The sequence below is a fragment of the Stegostoma tigrinum genome, chromosome 4 (genome assembly GCF_030684315.1).
Source record: "Stegostoma tigrinum isolate sSteTig4 chromosome 4, sSteTig4.hap1, whole genome shotgun sequence".
NCBI lineage: Eukaryota > Metazoa > Chordata > Chondrichthyes > Orectolobiformes > Stegostomatidae > Stegostoma > Stegostoma tigrinum.
Window position 1 is genome coordinate 34,383,198 of NC_081357.1, and position 20,211 is coordinate 34,403,408.

Consider the following 20,211-nt stretch of genomic DNA (forward strand, 5'->3'; position numbering starts at 1 on the left):
TAAAAAAAGTGACATGGTTAAATAGAGGAACAAAAAAGGTCCACTAGTACACCTTAGGTTGGTATGGTGGATCAGTGGCTGGCACTGCTGCCTCACAGTGCCAGGGTCCTAGGTTCAATTCCAGCCTTGGATGACTGTTTGCATGGAGTTTGCACATTCTCCCTGTGTCTGTGTGGGTTTCCTCCCACAGTCCAAACATGTGCAAGTCGGGTGGATTGGCTATGCTAAATTGCCCGTAGTGCCTAGGGTGGGTCTAGGTGGGATGCTCTTTGGACGGCTGGTATGGACTCAATGGGCCAAATAGCCTGCTGTAGGGATTCTGTGAAATTTGCTCACCTTCCCTTGTCTGGGATACTTGTAACAAATATTAGCCTTGACAGAGATGACACCTGGGCATAAGGAGGTGATACGGTAAACCTTATTTTAAGTAATAAATATTTAACAGAATGGTAAAAATTATCTGCTTTCCTGAGCAATTTATTTTTCAAGTTTATTCTTTCTTCTGTAATGTTTGGTTTGCAATCTTTAATTTATTTTTCAACTCCTTAAAATATGTTTGCTTGTGGAAAATTACAGTCTTTTTGTTTGAAAATCTGTGCAATGTTTTTAAATTATTTATCAATCCTTCAAAATCTGAATGTGAAACAGGCCAGAATTGGAAAAGCACAGGTATTTCAGAGGTTTTGTGGAGTTGAATGAAATGACAGAGGTGGAGCAGGGCAAGGCTCTGAGGAGATTCAGAAACAAGGATGAGAATTGGAGTGAAATATTGCTGGAATGGTTGGTAGCATAGACCAACGGGCACAGTGATGATGGCTGAATGAGATTTCCTGAGAGCCTGATGTATGTCCAGTAGAGTTTTTTTAGGATCTTAAGTCTTAGAAGGTTCAAGTTGGAAGACCATCCCTACCGCACTCTGAGATCTCCGTACCTCTGACTCTGGTCTCTTGCACTACACTTCCTCAATTTCAGTTGCTCCATTATTGGTGGCTCGGTGTTTCAGTACCAAGGCCTGAAGTCTGGAATTTAATCCTCTCCACCTCTCTCACGTGATCCCCTCTCTTTTAAAATGTAACCCCTCTGGCCAAATTTCTGGTCTTTTGTCCTTATAATGTCTTGTAACTCGGATCAAGCTTTTTTTTTGCTAATGTGGAATATTTTGGATATTTTGCAATCTTAGAAATGGCCTATTAGGTCATTGTTGGCATTATTGAATGCCATTGGTTATTGGTAATTTTGTGATTTACTTTCTGAATTATTGATTTGTCTTATGTTTATATTCAATACATGATTTTTAGGTGTCTATGGGGTGGATGAAGTATCTTGGGAATTCTTTTTATGCTCAAATGTGGCTAGCTATGAAATTATCTAAAGTGCACAAAAGACCTGGCACATTGATGCCAATTGCAAGTAATCTTAGAAGCTTCGCATGTGGTTCAAAATTATACCCCAACAGCATTGGTCTAATTCCCAATCCGGCTGAGATGAACTTGACACTGGCCTTTTTCCCCTGTAATGGCAAACTGCCACTGACCGAGAAACTGCCAATGAAATGTCCCGAGGTGAGGCATCAGCCGACAATGAGTTGTGGACCTTTCTTCAGGCAGAGATTATGTGAATGAATAAATGAATGTGGACAACATTGCTGCTGCCATTTATGACAGAATCAACAAATGTTGTTTCTGAGGCTAGCCAGGGGTATCACGGAGTCTTAATGGTAATTCCCTGTCAACTATGTGACGTTAAAAGTTTGTTGCTGATACTTTTTGCTGCTATTACTGGGGATAATGTTAGGACTGGTTAACATTAGTTTCTTCTTTCGTAGATATTATTTAGCCAATCTATTCGGAGATGTTATTACACACCTCTAGAGTAGGTGAGATTTCAACTCAGGCCTTTTGGCTCAGAGGCAGGGACATTATCACAAGAACTCAAACGTCCCCATTCTCTTTTGTAGATAACAACGTGTGAAGCTGGATGAACACAGCAGGCCAAGCAGCATCTCAGGAGCACAAAAAGCAGCTTTTGTGCTCCTGAGATGCTGCTTGGCCTGCTGTGTTCATCCAGCTTCACACTTTGTTATCTTGGATTCTCCAGCATCTGCAGTTCCCATTATCACTGATACCATTCTCTTTTGTGTCCGTTTTTCTATCATTGAAGCTGACTTGTCACCTGCTTCACACAACTTATGATTCAAGTAACGGACCTTTATCCCTACCCATCTTTTAGTTTTTCCTATTACTCTGGGCAGTTTGGTTTGCCAACGTCAAATTGGGTAAGAACATTGTGTCAGAAATTTTTGCCTCAATTTTCACTTGGCCAAACACTTTTTGCTTGCAGCTGCAGTTAAATGTTTGCGGTGCCGTGGGTTTTGGGGGCGGCGGCTATTGTATTACATGACAGTAGGCACCCAATGTGGAAAACTCATTGGATGCAAAGATGTGAGGTCAGCAATGTGTCCAAGGTACCAAGTACCTGTCAAGTGGGTGCTGAGGATGAAATGACCTGACAGCTCGTGGACAAGCTCAGGATCCTGTTCAGCCAAATCCAGGATTGTATGATCCTGTTGAAGGGGGAAGGTTGATTGTGCATTTAAACTAAAACAAATTAGTTCATACACCATCTGTCCTTCATTTCATGTTTGTACTCATTATTATTACCGTGCACCCACCTCCCTCTCCATGTTCTCCCATGGAAGTTAGTGCCTCAGCATTTTAGGTCTGTCATTTCACTGACAACGTGATCGTTCGAACAAACGGTATAAGTGATCGGGATAACAAAGTGTGAGGCTGGATGAACACAGCAGGCCAAGCAGCATCTCAGGAGCACAAAAGATCGGATCTTGTTTAATTTGGAGCTGTCTTCCATTTGGATGGAGGCAGCTGTGGTGTGTTTTTCATTGCACTATTGGCTCAATTTTATTGAGCTCAACCCAGAAAGATGAAAGTTGCCGTCGGGAATGGGAACGGGAGTAGAATGGTAATACCAGTCTAATGAGTAATGCGGTCTATTCTGCAAAAAAACATAGCTATTGAGTAACAAAGGCACAGATTTCAGCACATTGAAAACAACGGAAACATTGGATGGAATGTTAAATGAGTCTGATCCACGTGGTAGAATCAGACAACAAGTGCGATAAGGCTGTCTCGATGTCGAGATCATCTTTTGTTCCAATTTCTATGCTTTCCGCAAGCGGCGTGGTGAGATTCTTACTGGGCAGAATTGATAGATATTAATGCTTGTTAAACGGCTTATTAATGCCGCAACTCACCCCATTAATATCCAGCCTGCAATTTTACGAACTTGCCAAACAAGCTGGACGTCAAAAGAAAACGGAAAGGAAACCAGAGTGAGCGCTTGTTTTGAATGACATCCATGTTTAAAACCGGGCAGCCTCCATTCTCTGATGAAGGGTCTCGGCCCGAAACGTCAGCTTTTGTGCTCCTGAGATGCTGCTTGTCCTGCTGTGTTCATCCAGCTCCACACTTTGTTATCTTGGATTCTCCAGCATCTGCAGTTCCCATTATCTCTGATACAGTTTCAGCCTCCATCGTCACCGGCCACATTAACCCACATTCACAGACACTGGCTTTTAACAAGTGCCATCCTCTAACAGCCCTCATGATACATCCCTAATTCGCTTGTAGGCCAATTTTGCGCAGATCGCTGCACTACAGTCTGCACTACTAGCCATCATTGCAATGATGCTGCAAAGTCACTGTACACTCAAGGACACACAGCCATGCTGCATCTTTAGCCTTTTCGTCAAAGAAACCACTCCATCTAAGCCCACCTGGACGCTCACAGCATCCATACCTTGTTTTGCCTTGCCTTGCCTCGTTGTACTTTGCCTCCCTCAGCCAGATATACTATGCTGAGATTACTGCTCCAGTTCTGAGGAAAGGTCACTGGACCCGAAACATTAACTCTGATGTCTCTCCACAGATCTGCTGAGCTTTTACAGCAATTTCTGCTTTTAGCTCTGGTTTAGAGCATCCGCAGTTCTTCTGTTTTTTGTTGATATCACGCCTCGCTTGCCTTGCGGTTTAACGCAAATTCAAAGTCAGAAAGCTTTATCATAGTTGTCAGCAGGCCTCTGGCAAGTCAAGGAGAGGGTGGGGGGCGCGTAGCCGTTGCTCGGAGTGTTTTGGCGCAGTTAGTCAATGGCGGTCTCCAATATCAGTCCAGCCCCTGCTTGGGGCAGCTAACGTAAAGCTGCTCTCCTCATAACGGGTGAAGAGTTAAATATCAAGCAGCACACCACTTGTCTTAACTCTTTCTGCCCCACTGGAGGCTGTTTTCCTCCTGAAATGAGAAAGGGGGATGTACTAAGGGAGATGAAAGGTGGCACCTATTACTGCTAATGCAGTTGGCGAAGTGCTCTGAGCCAGTTAGAAGGCAACACAGAGCATTCGGGGTTGGTGGTATCAGGAGTTGAAGAAGGATTGGAGTAAATGGGAAGATGTTGCAGGCAATTGTGCGAGTAGTAGAACGTGAGCGTTGGTGGGAGGTGGGTTCAGTAGCAGAGATGGAACGAGTGTGAGGCATTGGAGAGAAGAAGTGGAGAAGGAGTTTGACATCCTTCCTGCCGTGCTGGGCATTTCTCTCGACTGCTGAGACCTGGGTGCCAATCTCAGACTAGACTGGCACGATCTGATGTCATGGCCTCCACTGCTGGCCCTGTAAAGTAGAACCTCCAGCTCTCTAATTACAAAGCGGGACGCTAGTTTCTTCCTGTCTGCCATATCTGCGGGAAATTTCACGAACCATGCACAGAACGTGCGAGACTGCTTGATCGATGCACAGTGAGCTTTTAAAGCAGTTGCGAATGCAAGGGATGGTAATAGATTTTGGGGTATCCATTGAATGGTGACTTGTTCTGCGTGGTGCAAGGTCAGATGGGATAGAAATTGGACTCGAGACACATCTTGGGGCATGGCGGGTAATTAATAAATCAAGTTTGATTAGACAGCGAAAGAACTCACTAAAACTTGTGGTGCAAGCCCTCTAAAAATCTGACAGCAGCTCGGACTTCAGCTCTTTAAAACCTATATTAAAACCACTTGGTGCAATGTTCCTGTGAAGAAATTTAAATAAAATAAATTTTATGACAGAGATTCCTCCATTGAGTTAGTTTCCTTTCATAAAATATCCGGCAGAGATGTACCTGGGAATCTGAGCACAAACGTAAAACATCCTCCTCACACAACCTGCATTTCCATTGATTTGGAAATTAATTTCCGTTGATTCTGCCTATAAATGTTGGTACCATTTTTGTGTCAAGGCTGTAAGTTGAAAGATGTACCAAAATCTTAAAAAAAATTACTTGATCTTGGCGTACTAAAGATTTAACATAACAAAGACTTAGAAACTAGGAACAGTTGGCCATTCAACCCTTCAAGCATGATTTGCCATTTATGTGATAATTTCTGAGGGATAAATCTCATCATAGTATTCATCGCCTAGCCCTTTCATAGTATGTGTTACAACGAAATGGAATGTGGTGTGATTGCTTTTCTTTATACTTTTTATTGAGGACAAGTGATGCACTGAACATCTTGCACCACAGAAATCCATTCTCAAGTAATTCAGAGAATTTACATAGTTAGCACATTCATTAGATTTAGCGAAGGTAAATCTTAAAGATCATGTCACTTTCTCCGTTTTAAGGCATAAAGTTTACTTTTAATCATTGAGTTTCTGAAGGCTAGAATCCTTCTTTTGCATGGCATAATTAATGTTGTCTGAAGGCCTAATCAAGCTGCACTCTCTCCAGAGGAACCATTGACTCTGTACCTAAGAGCATGTATGAATTATTTATTAAACCTTTAATTTTTTTTGATAGATTCACAGTTTTGTATAACTGACAGACCCATTTGATAATACAGCACAAAAGCAAAATATATGCATTCTGGAAGTCTGGAATAAACACAAAATGCTGTAACACAGTAAGGCATACAAAGCTATGAGCCAAGTGCTAGACTAGATTAGAATTGATTTTGGCCAGCACAGACTCCATGGGCCGTGGAGTCTTTTTCTGTGCTGTACACCCCAATGGCTCTATGAACTTAGCCTGCAGAATTATTCTGGCCTTTTGGTGGTGAACCTGGAGTTTGGGAGAAGGGATTGGTTCTGGAAAGGTAGAAGGAGCTAATGAATCTGGCCTCATTGAAGCAGGTTGGGTAACTATTGGAGTGGAGGCTTAACACTGCATAGAGGGAGTTCAATCAACCAAAGGCTGCAATTGACTGATACAATAGAAGAATGTCTCCTTCAACTGAACCATCTGCTGGTCTGTATCCTGACTAACTAAATACTGATCTTTAGACCAACAAAGGCATCCTGTAATCTATGTCAGGCCCAACGATGTTCTGCTGGTGCACAAAACTTCTGTCCAGAAATGCAAATGATTGAAGTTTACCCTCCTGATGCTATTGCTTTTGCCATCTTCCAGATCAGTTGGATTGTTACGTATGTTAGTGACCATCATATGTCTATAATTCTTCTGTGTTGTTTCTGAAAACAGTAGTTGTGGTAGTATTGTCTTGTGATTAACCTTCTGCTTGAAACCAATTATCCTTTCAATGAAACTGGGAGAGGTTGTACAATTTTGTGACTCTGCCAACAGTGGTGGTTTCCTACAACCCATCCATTCATACCAAAGCATTCAGGCAACTGAATGACATGGTCAAACCAAATCATTCAATTTATTTTCATTAAATGTTGTGGCTTGGAGTTCCTGCTCAATCATGATGGCAAATGTTTGGAATAACCATAATGGAACTTGGAGTGCAGCTCAAAGTTTTCAATGATCTTTTGCTCTAATTTTCAAACTGCTATTAAATTGGCCACACCCTCGTTTTAATTACAGTTGAGTGTTTCCACTCACTACTTGTTTGCAACCCTTTAAGAAGGCATTAGAAATGAAGCTAGTTAGTCTAGTGCAAGGGCACTTGAGGTGTATTTTAAAAGCGTTTAAAAATGATCTTTAGTTCAATTTATAAGAAACTGACTCGTGCATCCCAATATAACTATAAAACATCCTACATGCAGCTACCTCCTGCCTTGTATTAAAATCGCCTTCTTCCAATCCAGAACATTTATTTCTGGTTCATCTTTGTATTTTTCCATGACTATGTTAAATCTTACTGAGTTGATCTTTGAAATGCGGTCCCATTGACACTTATGCCTGTTGCCTGGCTTTGTTGCCCAACATTAGGTCCAACCCCTCCCCCTGTCTTGGAGTTTCTACGCACTGATTTAAAAAGCTTTGCTAGATACATTTTAAGAATTCTGTCCCCTCTAAGCCTTTCATAATGTGTCTGTTCCAGTAAATATATATCAATTCATCTTGTGGACTACAACAATTCATGAAGGTAACCCATAGTGCTCTGTTATTTTTATTAATTCACAGAATGTGGGCATCACTGACCTTTGTATATTGCCCATCTCTAATTGCCAGAAGGCAGCTTAGAGTCAACCATATTGCTTTGAGTCTGGAGTCACATGTAGGTCAGACTGGGTAATTAGGACAAGGGCAATTAAGCCAAAAAATGCTGGATTAGCCAGGAATCCTTAGACTCCGTGAAATAAAACAAAACCAATGGCATTCACACGGCAACTTCACTCAGAATCACAACATTAATATGATGCATTTGGTATGTGGTCGCCGCAGAGTCAGCTTCCTGATTTTATTTCTGATTTACAGCATCTTTGTTTCTTTTCCTTCTATTTAATTAATAATAGAGTCATAGAGTCATACAACATGGAAATAGACACTTTGGTCCAACCAGCCCATACCGAACATAATCCCAAACTAAACTAGTCCCATCTGCCTGCTTTTGGCCCGTATCCCTCTTAACCTTTCCTATTCATGTACTTATCTAAATGTCTTTTAAACTTTGTAATTGTACTCGCATCTACCACTTCCTCTGGAAGTTCATTCCAGACATGAGCCACCCTCTGTGTAAAAAAAATTGCCCTCATGTATTTTTAAAATCTTTCTCCCCTCACCTTAAAAACATGCTCCCTAGTCTTGAAATTCTCCTATCCTAGGGAAAAGGCAACTACAGGTACTTCTTCAATAACACATTAGTTGCATTCTTGTGTGACCTCGCACTACAGAAAATCACATTACAAGGAAATTGCTATAGAAAATTGCTGTACCCATACAGTAGAAATTTTGTGTAACCAAACAGCGTCCACTATTTATCAACTGCATTACAGCCAATTTATGTTAATGAAACATGCATTATAGCAGAACTAGCTGTACCATTAGCTCTATCTTTACCCCTCATTAATTTATAACTTTTATAAGGTCACCTCACAGCCTCCTATGCTCCAGTGAGAAAAGTTCCAGACTACCCAGCCTTTCTTTGTAACTCAAAACTTCCATAACCAGCAACATCTGGTAAATCGCTTCTGAACCCTCTCCAGCTTAATAATATCCTTCCAATAACTGGGCAACCAGAGCTGGACACATATTCCAGAAAAGGCCTCACCAATGTCCTGTACAATATCAGCGTGACTTCCCAACTCCTACACTGAATGGACTGAGCAATGAAGGCAGGTGTGCCAAATGCCTTTTTAACCACCCTGTCAATAATGTGACACATACTTCAAAGAATTATGTACCTGCACCCCTGGGTCCCTCTGTTCTACAACACTACCCTAGGCTAAACCAAAAAGTTATCTAAGCCCTACCCTTGTTTATTGTACCAAAATGCAATACCTCACATTTATCCAGATTGAAATCCCTCTGCCGTTTTTCAGCCCATTGATCCATATGATCAAGATTCCTTTGTAATCTTAGAAAACCTTGTTCACTGTACTGTATCACCAATTTTAGTGTCCTTTTCAAACTTACTAACCATGTCTTCTATATTCTATTCCAAGTCATTTGTATAAATGACAAACAAGAGAGGACCCAGAACTGATACCTGTGCAACATTGCCGGTGATAAGCCTCTAGTCCAAACAACAACCCTCCACCATCACTCTCCGTCTCCTGCCATTAAGCCAATTATGTATCTAACTGGCAAGCTCTCCCTAAATCCCATGTGATCTAAGTTTACTAATTAGGCCACCGTGTGGAATCTGTCAAAAGCTTTACTGAAGTCCAAGCAAACAACTTCTCTGCTCTGCCCTCATCAATTTTTTTGGTGACTTCCTCAAAAAACTCTAGTTTATGAGACGCAATTTTCCTCATACAAAACAGTGCTGACTATCCCTATTCAATTTTTGTCTCCCCAAATGTCCATAAACCCTTTTTTTATGATCACATCCAACAATTTACCCACAACTGAAATCAGATCACACCGTGCACATGTCACAATGTAGCTGATATGCAGGGTTTGGTATTTTTCTGAGTTGGAAACTGTGGCTGAAATGAAGCACATTCCATTCTTAGAACGAACATCTCTCATCTTGACACAACATGTTTATTGAAGAAAGCATAATTAAATTTCTTTATTGTTTGACCAGATTTGCACACACTTGTTGCCAGAAAAGGTGGTTAAGGTTCAAACCTTTCCTGGCAGTGGTGTTGCATTACTAAGAACATTATATCTTACCACATTTACAAGTCAGGTTTGGTATTCGAGCCCATTCATAAGACAATCAATCAAGAGTTAACAATCGGAGAGTTGAAAATGCATGTTAAGTCAATTACTGGTGTAGCAGTAATTTAGCAGATGAAGAGAAAATATACCCAAATAATATGTAAGCCGTAGAAATGGAATGTCCAAGAAAAACAAATGAACTACACAGAAGCTGCAAGTGTATTAGGTGGCTAATTATTAACCGCTCACAGTATTCTGAATAACTCAAACCACAAGCCATTGAGTTTAGCAAATCCCATTGGCCGAGGTGCTTTTGTAAAATGCTTGTCTATTTTTTGATAATAGACTGATAATGTTTTGATAATAGCTTCTTGGGAATGATCACATGTAAGCAAAGTATCTTAACCTGTTGCCTCCCTTATGGCACAGGGACCAGACCTGAATTGGCAGATTGTTAGAGTTATGTTCCTCACTTGAGCTGAAGTTTTGGCATTTTCTAAATATTGGTGTACTTCTCGCATCAGAATTGTGCAACAGTTCTTGTGGCAGAATTGGCTCTGTTAGTATATAAAAAAAGTCTTGTATTTACACAGCACCATGAATGATCTCAGGATGTTCCAAGATGCTTTACAGACAGTGGTGAACTGTTAAAAAACATAATCAATACTGTAATATAGGAAACAGAGTAAATTACTCATCAGTTCAATCAATAATCTGAGTGACATTTGGTTGAATCTTCCTAGGATTAGCAATCACAGTTGGATTGCAACTCCTGTCCTACTTTTTATGTTAAGGAAGAATGCCACATTTCAGTCAAGAAATGCTGATCTTGCAATAGTACTCTTGCAGAACTATGTAGCATGCTTTAAATCCAACTGTGTCCTCATAGTGCAAAATAGTTAGGAAAAGGCAAATTCTGTCCTCTTCTTCACAGCAGTAGTTGTCTTATTCTCTGATTTAAATGTCCAGAAACATTTATTGCCACTTTGCCCCTTGTGGAAAGCTAAATATTTAAGATAAGGCTATGGTATGGGTGCCATGTAGGAACAACACCAAATAAAAACCAAAAGAACTGCGGATGCTGTAAATCAGGAACAAAAACAAAGTTGTTGTAAAAGCTCAGCAGGTCTGGCATCATCTGTGGAAGAGAAAACAGAGTTAATGTTTTGGGTTCGGTGACCCTTCCTCAGAACTGGGTTTTGAGCTTTCCTAAACTGGAGTTCTGAGGAAAGGTCACCGGACCCGAAACATTAAGTCTGTTTTCTCCTCTGCAGATGCTGCCAGACCTGCTGAACTTTTACAGCAACTTTGTTTTTGTTGTTGATGATGTTTTGTAGGAAGAATACCAGTTGGTTAGGGTGCTAGATGGATCTGGTGCTGGTTAAGTAGAGTATCAGGTGGGTAGGGAGCCAGATGAGTATGTGCCAAGTGGGAAAAGAGACAGGGGCATAAGGTGGGAAAAGTGCCAGGTAAATGATTAAGTGTTTGGGTAGATCATGTGGTCAGCGGGCTATGGATCCAGCACAGACAGTGCAATGTTATGCATTCTGGCAAGATGGAGGGACACATTGGGTTCCAGGGAGAGGGCCTTATGGAGTCATTGAAGCATGCAGCACAGAAACACTCCCGTTGGTCCAATTTATCCATGCAACCATGTTTCCTAAACTGCTTGAGTTCCATTTGCCTGCATTTGGCCCATAGCCTCGTAAACCTTTGCTATCCTTGCACCTCAGTAAGTGTCTTCTAAATGTTGTAATTGTGCCTGCCTCTACCACTTCCTCTGGCAGCTTATTCTACATAAGTACCACCCTCTGTGGGAAGAAATTGCCCTTCAGGTCCCTTTTAAATCTTCCTCTTCTTATCTTAAAAATATGCCCAGTAGTTTTGAATTTCCCCACCCTGGAGAAAAGGCCTTGACTATTCATCTTATCTGTTTCCTCATGATTTTATAAAGTCACCCGTCAACTTCTTATGCTCCAGGGAAACAATTTCCAGCCTATCCAGTCTCGCCTTATAACTCAAACCATCCAGCCTTGTTGGATGGCTGATGGGATGGGTGTGGGTTGGGCATGGGGGTGTTTGGGGGAGGGAATTGTCAATACCCATGGAGGAGGGGTGTTGAGTCTGGTGGCAGGGTTGGGGGGTGTTGATGGAAGAGTGCTTTCACATCCTGGTGGGGAGATGTGGTGTCAGCTCCCATAAGGAAGGAGGTATTGTGTCTTGGGTTGAGGATGTGCTGTCGGATCTTGTGGGAGGGTGGTGCTGAGTCCTGGTGCTTAATGGCATTGTTGAAAGCAGATCAGTGTTTCAGTTCCCAGTGGAAGAGGGGTTTGTCTGCCCCAGGGTGAGGGATTAGTGTTGAGTCCCAGGAAGAGAAGAGGGTGACAGGATCTAGGGTGTGAGGAGGCTGTCGGGTCCTGGAGGGAGAGTGAGTTGTTGTGTGACAGGAGAGAAGGAATTGTCAGGTCCAGAGCTGGTATTGCACTTTCAGGTCCTGAGTGGATTATCAGGCTAGAGTCTGCAGGATGGGTGCCTAGTGAGGGTGCACGTGGTCAGGAGAGGTGTCAGTTTAACAGCTACCCAGGAATTAAACAACGATGACTAGGTCCAGTTTTTCCTTAGCACCCATTAACTTAACTGTGAGCAAAACTGTTCAAACTTCATGATTTAAATGAATACTTTTAGAGAGTTCCAGGTTTAGGGGAATTGCCCATCAGACTCTTTGATCTGAATCTTTGAGTCTGTTACACAGGAAATTCCACAGGTGCCTGACACACATCTGAACTTCAGAAAAACTAGGTGGCTGTAAGAAAACATGACCCAATATGTGTTTCTCTGGTGACCAAAGACAATGCTGTCAGTGATGCATTGGAGTTCAATTACTGCAATAATTACTGCAATACTGCAATGCTATATTTTCTAGCTAATTTGACGAATAGCATTGTAACTCATTTTTGACAGCATAATATTTTTATGACTTCTTTTGCAATAGTTATGAATAAGTTACCACATAAAGTGCCGGGTGGAAACAGAAGGAGTAAGACATTCCAACATCACTTTAATTTTGAACTTGTTCTAAATTTGAAATAGGAGTCTTGTAGCCCTGCACCTCAAACACGTCATTGCTTATAACTTGACTATATTTGCATTCTTTTCCTATTCTTCCAAGTTTAAATGAGAAAAGTGGAATTTTAGTCTGTTTTTGTCTGAGAGAAACTGAACGAGATGAGAGTGAAAATTATACAGTTGTGTTTGTTATGACAGTTCTTGCCTTGTTGCATCTTTAGCCCTTCTGCTTTTGCAACATACTGAGCCAGCTGCTTGACACAGTCATTTATGTGAATATCACAGTCCATATGATGTTCAGTGAAACTTATCACGGTTGACCTAACAGTTTTAGTACTTGTCCTTGTGTGACCAAAAGGACTAAAAATGTTTTTTTCCTGGGCCCTGCAGAGAAAGTCTGGACCTCAAAATGAGATAGCAGGAACTGCAGATGCTGGAGTCAGAGACAACACAGTGTGGAGCCGAAGGAACACATCAGGCCAGGCAGCATCAGAGGAGCAGGAAAGTTGATGTTTCAGGTCAGGACTCTTCTTCAGAAATCTGAATTCTGAAGAAGCGTACTGACTGGAAATGCCAACTTTCCTGCTCCTCTGTCTTCCTCCAGCTCCACACTGTATTGTCCTAGATCTCAATAAGCTGCTTTGGGCGTTGCCGTCCCACACTCAGGAGCCTTTAGGATTTTGGCTTCTAGAGAGAGAAAAGAAATACTACCAGCTTCCTAACCAGAAATTAAAATTCCCCTTAAACTGTACAAAACAGTCAGTGCTGATACTTTGCAAGGGAAACTAGTTGGGTGAATTTATATAGGGTGAATATCATTGGGTTCACCCAAATGACCTTTCTAAGTTCAACATATATTCTGTTTACATGTGTAAATAGGCTTTCTGTCAATCTTCCTCTGACTGGGAGAATCTCTGTATTGGTGCAAGTGTTATTATGATGCCTAAATTTGATGCAGAATTCTAAAATATCAGACTTCTGCCTCACTTTAGGGAAGATTGAATGAGTTAGTAGGCAGAGGGATGAAGAAATGCATCATCTGCCTCCATTTCCATTTTGAATGAAATTAAACTGAGGCACAGTTTGCCCTGTCAGATGGATGAAAGGGAACTAATTGCATTCTTGTAGAAAAGCAAGGGAGTTATCCTCAGATTCCTAACAAATATTTATCCTTTATTCGACATCTTAGATCAAAAGGTGACCTAGTCATTATCATCGCTCTCTGCAAATTGGCTGCCACATTGTTAGATGATAGTAAAGACGGCACTACAAAAGTGCTTAATTAGCTGTAAAACACATTGAGAGGTCTGGTGGCTGGTAATATAAATTCTCATCTCTTCCTATTTCTTTTTTTCTATGTTGTAAAACAGTTTGGTGTTCATAAATCATAACTTAAAAACAAAGTATGATAAAATACTCCGTAGAGGCAATGGCCTAGTGGTATCATCACTGGACTATTAATCCGTAGACCAAGGTAATGTCCTGGGTACAAAAACAGAAATTGTTGGAAAAGGTCAGCAGGTTTGGCAGCATCTGTGGGCAGGAAGGATGACTGGACTTGAAATGTTAATTCTGATTTCTGTCCACAGAAGCTACTAGACCTGCTGAGCTTTTCCAGCAATTTTTGTTTTTGTTTCTGATTTCCAGCATCCTCAGTTCTTTTGGTTTTTCTTTAATGTACTGAGCACTTGTGTTCAAATCCTGTTTTGGCAGTTGGTGGAATTTGAATTCAATAAATATCTGGAATTAAGAGTTGAATGATGATCATGAAACCTTTGTTGATTGTCGGGAAAAGAAAAGCTTATCTTTAGCGAAGGAAACTGCCAACTTTACCTGGTCTGGCCGACATGTGACTCATGGCTCACATCAATGTAGTTGACTCTTAACTGTCCTCTGGGCAATTTGGATGGGCAATAAATGCTGACCTAGCCAGTGATGCCAACATCCTGTGACTTAAAAAGTTTTAAAAAAATACACCATTTGAAGATAAAACTGCAACTGAATGTGCAGTAACATTAAAGAAAAACTAAAAGAACTGAGGATGCTGGAAATCAGAAACAAAAACAAAAATTGTTGGAAAAGCTCAGCAGGTCTGGTAGCTTCTGTTGACAGAAATCAGAATTAACATTTCAATTTATGTGCATACCTCAGTGTGGCTCTTCACAGACTTCTAACTCAGCTTTGCTTGATGACTAGACTCCTTTTGCTCTCCATATATTAGGAAAGATCAGCTGGAATATGGTTTTCATAAAGATATTCACAATAACTCCTTTTCACTGAATGATATGATAATGATAGCATGGAGTGCTATAAACCGTAAATGAATGATAATACTGACATTGGCTTCCTCAATTCATGGTTACTGGTGAGACAGTTTTTCTGGATCATCGACCCTTCGGCTAGTTAAACTGTGGCTAATCTGCTTTGAGGCTTTGTAACTGTGGCTGATGCACACGTCTGGGAGTGAAAGGATTAAAGTTTCCCTCCTATATATTGCTCCCAAGCTAGTCTGGTTGAATGGTATCAAAGATAAGCTAGTTTAGCGAGAAATGCTGTGCAAGTACAATTTTGTGCAAATGCAGAAACTAAATAGGTAACTGGTAAATCTTTGTATCAAGATGCATTTAATCATTCACTCCACCTAAAAAACTGTCAATGATATTTTGTAATGGATAAAAGACACACGTGGATAATTGATAGATGCTTCATATTTGCACAGGATCTTGTACTTTCTTTTATACAATTTTCCACAGGACATGGGCTTTGCTGAGTAGGCCATTCTAACACTTTGATACTTAGGTGTAGATTCTGTATTCTACAGAATGGAAGTGAATTGTGAGAAAATTTAACTGATTAGAATTCTGTTTTGTTGCCTTGGGTTTCTCAGGGACCTGGCAATTGAGGTTACCGAAGTGAAGTTCCTCAGAAAGAAATCAGATAAATAACCAGTCAACAATGGGGTCAGAAGTTAAAGGGTGCAGGTATAGCTGGTGGAGACAGAAGTACCTTCCAAATTTCAAATGGGTCCTACATTTATGTAGTGTTGGGGTGGAGTGAGAGATGGAATTTGCTGAAATGGCTGCATATTTGATCAGGAAAATAGAGAATGCATGAATATTTACCCAGAGAGTTGTCAAAGTGTGCGACTTGTTTTCTGATGGAGCAGCAGAGGTGAACACTGTAAACGCATTTAAAGGAAAGCAGATTAAACATGTAATGGAGGAAAGAATAAAACAATGCGCAGATATGATTTGATGATGTAGTGCTGGTGTTGGACTGGGGTGGACAAGGTCAGACGACATCAGATTATAGTTCAGCTAGTTTATTTGAAAACATAAGCTTTCGGGGCGTTGGCCGTTCATCAGGTGAAGCGTTAATTTGATGAAGTGGAGTAGGAGGAGACTTATAGATCAGTTGAGTGAAATAACTTGCTTTCATTTTGTGAACTCGATATGACTCTATAGTTTTGCTTGTGTAGTTGTACACCAGCAGAAAACATACATGCAGAGCTATCCCTCTGGATATTCAAAGTGAGATGGACTTCATGATGTGGAATACTGGAAGTGGTCTTTAAAGGAGCAGGCTTGTTGATTGGGATGGTCTTGTTCCAATTTTCCTTAATGGTATTCTTTTGAGATTAATGTTAGTGCCAAGTGATAGGGAGGTGATCAAAAATTGTGAACTGGCTACGGTTTCAAAAACCATGAATTTGTTGGGGTTCCAAGAGGCTACTGAGTATGATGTAACAATGACTTAATAGAATGTTAGAAGAGGTGTTTATCTGAATGCATGTCCAACTGTGATATTTATGAGACTGAATCTAAGAGGATCTATGGTTTGACTGCTTCTAGGGATGCTGAATACAAGGGGTTGCAACTGTCGCTTGATCAAGTAACAGCAACAAAACCATCCTTTCCATACGCAAACTCAACCCCAACCATCACGGACTCCAGGAAGACAAGCAAGTCCCGTCTTAGCCGAACAAAATCTAAACCAAGAACATCACCTTATCCTCAGGTGAATGATGTCCAAGTGCTATTATTTTTGAGTGGGTTAGCAAAAGCCTTAGGGAAAGTGGTGGCTCATTATCACTGTCAGTGCTTCATGACAGGATACTAAAACCCATGTTTGCCTGTATTGAGAACATCACCTAATTTTGAGCGTAAAACAGTTGAAATAGGATTTTAAGTTTTAAGTCTTCATGTTAATTTCATTCTATCCTACTATTTAAGATTAGTAATGTCCCCACAGCAATTGCTTCCAGATGTGATAATGATTGTTATTTAGTTCAATGTCGTTAATACTAAAATACGTTGAGGCTGAAACTTCGTGAAGGATGGGCACTCATCCTTAGTAATGTGCAAGGATGTGCCTGCCCAGAAAGTACATTGCTAACCGCACAGTGGGTCAGGGAGAGAAAGCAGTGCTGCTAAGGATACATCTAAGGCTTTCACTCATCAAAAAACAACAAGTTGTAGGACAGCTTATTATTTGTGGGGTGGGGGTTACCACACTCTTACCTCAGAAAGCCTATAACGTGCCAAAGTCACCCTCTTTTTCTGAGGATTTCAAGTTTAAAAAAAAATCTATCGATTCCAAATATCCCAGGCATTGATTAAATCAAAGCATCAAATATTTGAAAGAGTTGTGTTCTTCTTTAAAAATGAATTATGGCTTAAAACTGCAAAAGCATAATATCATATAAGAACCATTCCCCACAGCATTGTAGTGTACTGGGTGCAAACATCTTGTATAATTGGCTGTAGAAGTTTACACAGTGCAGAGTGCAAAGTGCCCCATTGTATAGGTCCCCTGTGCCACTGGCATTGGGCATCTCCACTCAGACATAGCATACATATCATTTAACATTCCCAATTTATATGTAAATTAGGGACAAGCCACACGATACACCAGTCATGATTCCAGAAATTCCAGATGTCAGTGCCTGCTTACAGAGGACACCACAGATGTCTTTGAGGAGACTCATCGTCTGTCCTGCTGTTTGTTCTCTATTCTAAGGGATGTCACCCATTGTCACAAGTTCTCTTGTCAAACAGTGCAATGAGGCACTTTTTATACGCACAATGAAAAAAGCATGTTTCTCGATAGCCAGCAGCTCATGTCTGTGTGACATTGTCTGTGAAATGGTTAAATTAGCTGACCTTGCTTAATAGGGATAGCTCACATTGGAACTCTACTGGGTTACAAGGCTAGTAACTGATGAATGACAGCCAGAACTACTGCATTATCATGTACATAATGTGACATAATCATTTGGAATAACATAAAATTCTCTTTCATTTTTGGCAGAAACACTGATGATGGAAAATGTGTTGAGTCCAATAAAATTTATACATTGTGCAGTGAACTATCTAAATCAATTTTCGTAAAAAAATTGACAATAGAGCTACTCATGAGCCTTTGGGCTGAACAGTTTTTTCTCTGTGATCAGCAGTTTAAAGATTGTTTCATCTTGAAGTGTGAGAGCCACAGAACATTGCCAGTGTACCGTAGAACCTCCAAAATTGTGAAGCTGATTCAAAAAATAATGTAACCAGTCATCCTTGTGCTTTTAAGCTTGTGTTTATTCTTCCATGGTATGTGGATACTGGTGGCAGGACCATCATTTGTTGCCCATCTCCAGTTGTGATTGAACTGAATAGCTTGCTATACTATTGAAGTGGGCAATTAGGAGTCAATCACATTGCTATGGGTCTGAAGTCAGGCATAGGCCAGAACAGGTAAAGATGCCAGATTTCATTCCCTGAAGGATATTAGTGAATGATAGAGATTTTTATGATAATTGATGGTAGTTTCAGGGACACTGTTACTGAGATTTTTAAATCCAGATTTACTGATTCAAACTAAATTCTTACAGCTACCATAGTGGGATTTGAACTGATATCACCATAGTTTTAAGCCAGGCTTCTGGTGTACACAAACACTACTATTTCCCCCAAACTATGCTGTGCACAGTGCTTTGTGCTAGTATGAGTGAGCGTATGACTCTAGGATGCTCTTTTGTATGCTTTTGCAAATGTGCCAGCAGAAAATTAACGATTTCTTTAAGCAATTATGAACTGGCATTATTGCCTACAGTTGTAACAGTGTGTTCACATAGAACATGACATTCACCCAAATTTGTTGATTAAGTACAAATAAGGTTGTGATTAAAAACAGAAATTTCTGTAATTGCAAGGTAGATTAAGCAGAAACTGTGGAGAAAGAAGCAATTTAACATTTCAGGTCAAAGACCTCTCATCTGCAGTCAGTCTTTTCAGTTTGGATTTTCAATATTTGCAGTAATTTCCTTCTGTAAATTGTGACTTCAGTCTTTAGGCAAAACCATAACTTCAAAAAACTGTAATATGGTTACAACAGAGAATGAAACTATTTGGCCCTGCTGTGTCTACACTGGCTTTCTGCAGAACCAATTTAGTTAGTCCCACTCCCCTGACTTTCTCCATAGCCCTGCATTTTTTTTCTCAGACAGATAATTATCCAATTACCCTCTCAAGCATTGCATTCCATATCTTACCTGCTTATTTGTTAAAATTCTTTTTTCTCATGTCAGCTTTGTTTCTTTTGTCATTCACCTTATGTTGGCATCCTCTACTTCTCAATCTTTCCATCTGTGAGCATTTTCTCCCTAGCTTTTCTTTCTCTTCCCTTCTGTTGTCTTCGCTTCCCTTCCCTTCCCTTCTCTTCTCTTCTTTTCTCTTCTCTTTTGTTCTCTTTCCTCTTCTGTTTTCCTCTGTTCTCTTCTGTTCTCTTCTCTACTCTTCTCTAAAGAGAACAGCCCCAGCTTCTTCAGTCTAACTGAAGCTCTTCATATTGGAACCATTCAGTGTAAATCATTTTGTAAAGCCGTGTTCATGGGATTTGTTGGGGTGGCAGCCATCAGATGTGACCCACCTGTAAATGTCCAAAAAAGAGTTAATCACATTGCTGTGGGCTTGGAATCACTTGTCATTCAGACCCAATAAGCATGGAAGACTTCTTTCCTAAAGGACATTAGTAGGCCAGATGGGTTTGCACAATGATGAACAATAGTTACACCGTCTACGCTAGATTAGTTTTCAATTCAAGATTCTTACTGAATTCAAATTTCATTATTTGATATTGGGATTATGAGTACCAACACCCTCAGTGTTTTCCTTTTAGATTAAACCATGCCTTTTGTAACCATAACTTCACATTTGACTACAGGATGATCTTCCAATCTAACATCCATGACTTTGCTAAGATTGCCTGTTTCCATCTCTGGCATCAACTGACTTTGCACCTGTCTTGGCTCATCTACAGCTGAAATAATCATTCATTGTTTCCTCACCTCAAGAGTTGACTGGTCCAATGCATTGCTGGCCAACCGCCCACATTCTAACCTTTCTAAGTTTGAGGTCATCCAAAACTCTGCTGTCATGTCTTAACTTATTCTCCTGGTTAGTGCCTACAGTTACAATCTGGTGCAAATGTTGTGTGTGTGCTTTCCTAGTGAGATACCTTGACCAAGTCAAATAGTGCAGAGAACCATCAAGGGTTAGAAAGACAGGCGGGAAAGTGACATTTATCGTAATGTAATGGTT

At 40.6% G+C, this 20,211-nt stretch overlaps 1 protein-coding gene across 3 annotated transcripts in view; it reads left to right on the plus strand.

Annotated features, from left to right (window-relative positions):
• sim1a (SIM bHLH transcription factor 1a) overlaps positions 1–20,211 on the plus strand; it is a 74,922-nt gene that overhangs the window by 34,915 nt on the left and 19,796 nt on the right. For all 3 annotated transcript variants that reach the window (XM_048531980.2, XM_048531979.2, XM_048531977.2), the window contains exon 10: positions 16,477–16,642. In XM_048531980.2, coding sequence (XP_048387937.1) covers positions 16,477–16,642 — 166 coding nt within the window. The remainder of the gene's footprint in view (positions 1–16,476; positions 16,643–20,211) is intronic.